The sequence below is a fragment of the Hibiscus syriacus genome, unplaced genomic scaffold (assembly GCF_006381635.1).
Source record: "Hibiscus syriacus cultivar Baekdansim isolate YM2019G1 unplaced genomic scaffold, ASM638163v2 tig00110007_pilon, whole genome shotgun sequence".
NCBI classification, from domain to species: domain Eukaryota; kingdom Viridiplantae; phylum Streptophyta; class Magnoliopsida; order Malvales; family Malvaceae; genus Hibiscus; species Hibiscus syriacus.
Genome location: NW_024062559.1, coordinates 1,827,648 through 1,833,168, shown reverse-complemented (window position 1 = coordinate 1,833,168; position 5,521 = coordinate 1,827,648). Strand labels below are relative to the sequence as shown.

Genomic DNA, 5,521 nt, shown 5'->3' with positions numbered 1-5,521 from the left:
TCTCCCCGGAGGAGCAGTGAAATGAATCAAATCATTATCATTCAGATCTTATCTACCCTGAAAAAATAGTGTAGTAGATCCAATATCATATTTCGAAGAATATTTTCGATCGTACGAAAAGTCGTTGTCTCTTTGTCTTTTCCCTATTCTTGTTAACACCAGGATAGACAAAGAGGTGCAGCTGTTGACACCCGTTTTTGTCGGATCAAAACTAATTATTATCATTATTATTCTTATTCTTATTATTATTATTATTATTATTATTATTATTATTATTTATTATTATTATTATTATTATTAACTTTTTTTATTATCTTTTCAGGCCATTACAACAAGGCCAACCGGGCCCAAATTACATCTACTGACCTAATCGGCCAAACCAAACCCGAAGCCCACAACAAACCCAAGTGACCCAAAGGAAAGCTACGTTTAAAACCCTAGGGTTTCCAACAATTACTATCGCCGTTGCAAGCTTCTGTCGTAGGTCATTCCCGCCGAAACCCCACTGCCAGAGAGTCAAGTCTTCCCCTACCACTCCACCATCATCATATATAGTAGAACATATCAAACATCATCATCCACATTAACAAATATAATAACCCATTAAAAAACTAATCAAAATCCTGAAAAATCGAGAATGGAATGATCAGTTCTAGGGGAAATCATTCCCTATCATCTGTCATTATCAAACGTAAAGGGAGGCCATAAAAACTAAGCATGCAATATCAAAAAAGGGAGGTGCAACAAATCAGAAGAGAAAAAACCATTGAGGGAGAGGACCCAAAAAAAAGATTTGGGATGAGGGTAAAAAAATAGGAGAGATGGGTTTTTGAAAATAAAGAAAAGAAGAAAGGGGGTTCTTCAAACAAAAAGATAAGAAAAAGAAAAAGAAAAAAGAAAAAAAAAGTAGAAAATGAGAGGAAAACATTTAAGTTTTGGGGGGGAAGAAAAAAAGAGAAAACAAGCAATATATGAAAGAAACAAAAGTGAGAGGGGTTTCCTTAGATCTACGTCGTTCGGGTCGTTTTGGGGGCAATCGGACCTTGGATTCGTGATCTGGGCGTTGAGACGAAGTTGCCCCTAATTTTGGGTTCAAAATGTCGCCGGAGGACAGCGGCACGCAGAGGCCGGAGGTGGCGCACGGTAGCCGCTGAGACTCCTCACCAGATTTCTTAAAGAGAGGTGTGAGATTCTCTCTCTAAGTGGAGTTATATAGCCTTCTCAGAATGACGTAGTTTTGAGGCTTGGGTATTCTGATTTCGCACAGGGGCTAATCACGCAGAATACCACCCAATGTTTGTAATCTTTGCAATTTAGTCACTAAATACAATTTTTCATTTTTTATTTTGAGCGCCTTATTTTTTTCATGTTGTATTTTAGCCCTATTTCGTATTATTTGAAGTTTATGATTTTGTCTTCAAATTTAACGCGTGTTGTATTATGGTTCTCAAGCCTAATTATTTCGAGTTTATGCATTTTGTACATTTAACATGTTATTTTTGGATTTTTAATTTTAATCCTTAATTATTTTAGAAACAATTATGGATGGTGTGGTTTATTAGCATGTTTAGTCGTTACTCTCTTGTCATGTATTGATTTAATCCTTATTGGCTCAAATGTGTTTTAATCCTGAAACCTTTCATTGGTTTTATAGTTTAATCCCTAAAATCACTATTTTTTATTATTTTAATCCATCATTTACATATTTAATAATTTCCTACTAGTTATAATATTTTCAAATATTATTTTACTCGAGGAATTTATAGAAACATGTCTTAACTGAAAAGGAGTGTGTTTCCAAGAATTGTTCGAACAAAATAATACCTTTTATATTCGAATGAATTTGTTTTTATACATTTAATATATGTATTTGGGTAATATTATTTTGTATGGGGAACCCATGGAAATGCCCCCTTAACTGACAAGGAATGTATTTCCAGAACTGTTCATGCAAAATAACAACCATTATATTTTTTTTAAAAAGGATCATAATTTAAATGTATATTTGAATTTGCCAATTTTAATATTTAGATGATGTATAATCAATCAAGTATCGATTTTGGGCACTGTGGGGGTGTTAATCCTTCCCCACGCGTGATCGAACCCCAAACCCTTTTTCAAAACGAATTTCTGGTTGAACATACATCACTTTTTATCTTTTAAAATTATTTTTCTTAAAATTATTTTAAAAGGTATTTTTAGGTATTCGGCCTATCTAACCCAAATGTTGATGGTGACTCCAAATCTATTTATTTGTTATTTATTTAAAATCTAACGTTTTCCAAGATTAAGTTAGATTGGTCCCCGAAATAGCCCCAAAAAACTTAAAGACCGTTCCGACACTTATGATAGGGTTGGATGCTTGTATGTTTTATTTAAGTCCAATTATAGACCAGAATTGATTCGCTATGTATATGTGTATAAAATATTTGAATTCTATTTTGAATGATTTTTTTTTTTTACTTTTATACTTTATTTCGATCATTAAATGTGATATTTTTGTCCAAACAAGCCTTCGTACAGAGTATGGGTGTTAGACTTCTATAAGACCTGTCAAGCTTCTTTCTAATTAATATAAAAATAGAATTTATTAATTGTATCTTCGATCAATTGCTTTAATTATAAAAAGTAATTTTCACAAATCTAGTGATTGATATATAATAAAATCTAATCACATAATCTCAAACGACTAACATATCTCAGTAAGCATGTTAATGTCCAGCTCAGACGACCGCTAATTTTTTTAACAGAAAAGAACAATTTTGGAATATAATGAATAGACAAGTGACCATTTTATAACTTTTAATATTCAAGGGATTCAGCAAAGTAATTCTCTGTAGTCAATGGATCATTTTATAACTTATAATAATTAATGGACTTAATAAAGTAGTATCTTATAGTAAGAGATCATTTATGTATTTTACTCTAGAAAATAGTTTTTAAATAGTTTGAAAAGACCTTCACTAGAGACAAAACAATATTCTAAAACTTTGAAGTCATTGAAGTTTCACCGTACGAGGAATGATCAAATTGCAATTGTCTAGTTATGTATAATACAATTAATATGAAAAAGTAAAACTATTTAATTATATACAATTAATGGTTAGAATGATGTCACAAGGGAATCAAACTCACTAAACTATATAAAATACCAAATAAATATTAAATTCATTAATTTAAACTAGTTGGTGGAGTTAACCATATTAATTTCTATAATAATAATCCAAATTGTTTGAAGTAACCTTTATCTATAAATAATTTAAGTACATCATCAACCTAATCCTTCAAACTCTTTAGTATGAAGGTTGATTAGGCAGTCTAATAAGAGATAAGGCACAAACAAAACCCAAAAAATATTTCCAGGCTAATATTTGACACCAACTTATATTATAGTATTTATCATGACCCAATGATTGAATGTTAATTCGGATTAATTATAATATTCGAAGCTTTTTGGACAAAATTCCAAACTAAAATTTTAGAAATCGTCTAAAATACAACTTATTAATACAAGGTTAAAACAACGACATAAATCAGTTAAAATTGAAAATTTTACGAAAAGTGTACTTTTTTAGATTCAACAAAGTAATATTTAAGGTTGAAAATGAAAATATTACTTTTTTCATAACATTTTCGGTCGCAAGGGCGGAACTAGGATGAAATTATGGGAGGAACTGAGTTGCTTATCTTTGAAACTAACATGGTTCTAAAAGGTAATCGAACAATAAAAAGTAGAGGATCTAGGCTTAACTTCACTAATTTCAAAATTGTCATGTCCTAAAAAGTAATTAAACTAAAAAAATTTAGAGGCAAGACTTAATTTCATTTAACATTAAAATTGATAATGTATTAAAAAATAATTAAATCAGAAAATTTTAGGAGGGCCAGAACTTAAATTTAATGGTTTCAAAACTTTTAAGAGTTTAGAATACAATTAAACCATAAAAGTTAGGGCAGGCCATGTCCCCCATCCGACTCACGTTCTACCACTATTTGGTTGTAACCAAAATTATTACAAATTGTATAATTTTTTCGGTTGTAAACCTAAAACCTCTGCAATGTAATATTTTTGTTGCAACCGAAAATGTTATAATTTTTAAGAATGAACAAGTAATATTTTAAGTTAAATAATTCAAAATTTTAGAAGTTAACTTTTTCGTGTTTTGCTTTTTAACATTGTTGTTATCCCTTAAGGTCTCGGGTTCGAGCATCATGAATACCAAGAGTGTGAACATTCAATGTTAGATGATTGAGAGTTATATTTAAACATATATTATCTTGTATTTAACTCAGATTAATAAAAAAAATCTAGAGGAAACACTCATCATGGATTTAAAAATTAGAAACATCATATCTTCTTTGAATGAAATCTGGAGAAAACAATTCATACGTGCATGATATGAAAACTTGGAGGATAATTTCTGAGCAACAAATATACAGAAAACAATCAGAGGGATATTTGGCATGTGGAATGTTTAACCTGAGAATTATGGAGCAAAAAGAGTTTTCTCAAAACCCTCATGAAAATTCGCATGCCTACCTTCCTTGGGTTTGGAGAAAGCATGCGTCCATTGCTCTTCGATAACTTCATATCTTGTCTTCTTATTCCACCTCCCAATTCTTCATTGAAATCCTCCCACAACATGTCCATCTTCTCCTCTTCATTATCACCTTCTTCTTTGTTCAGACACTTGTCGTCTTCTCCTTCTTTACCTTTGGCTTTCCGGCCGGGAGATACTGACGGAGATACGTTCCATAACGGCGGTGATTCGATGCCGCATGGGAACAAATCAGTGGTGGGGGAAGGGAAGCTGAATTCTTCAGTAGTGACCATGGTTGCTTCTCATCGTCGCCTATTTTTCTACTCAAAAATTAAAAGGGTGTTTGGTGGTGAATGTGGTTTAGGAAATTTGTTTCGTTCAACTGCTCTCCCAAGTTAACAACTTCTTTATGCTAAGAGTCTTAGATTGAGGGTCCCCTCCTTCACCCTAACGTTTCATTTTCGTTGGTCACCTACCCATAATTTGGTACTAACTTTCGCCAAATTATTTTCAAATTAAAATTATAAGAAAATTAAGTTAGTGTTCACATGCATGAATCCATTGACTTTAGAATAAATACTAGCTATTGTAATCACCTTATATTAGGGATGGACATGAGTCGGGTTTTCGGTTAACCCAAACCGACTCGAAATAATACATTTATTAAAAATATTTTTATTCAATAAAAAGATTTTTTTGTATTGAGTATTTTTCACCCTAAACCCAAACTTGACCCAAGCCAAACATAACAGCTAAAAAACTTGACTTGACCCGAATCTAAATTTAAAAAAAAAAACTGATCCGATCAAGTCGAGTCAGATAAGAAGATGTTGAATTTAAGTCTCATGCACATCCCTAATAATCAAATTGTTTGACATATTGTTTGGTAATTTTGTTTTCTTCTCCTTAATGGAGTGATATTGTAAATGGCTTGCAGACATCACGAAGTTTATTTTCGTTTTTTCCCCTACTATAAATGA

At 31.6% G+C, this 5,521-nt stretch overlaps 1 protein-coding gene across 1 annotated transcript; it reads right to left on the bottom strand.

Annotated features, from left to right (window-relative positions):
* Window positions 1-4,399: 4,399 nt before the first annotated feature.
* On the bottom strand, window positions 4,400-4,998 carry LOC120212225. The gene has a single exon (XM_039210608.1). It carries the CDS (start codon window positions 4,832-4,834, stop codon window positions 4,448-4,450), a length of 387 nt encoding a protein of 128 aa, XP_039066539.1. The 5' UTR covers window positions 4,835-4,998; the 3' UTR covers window positions 4,400-4,447.
* Between the last annotated feature and the right edge of the window lie 523 nt (window positions 4,999-5,521).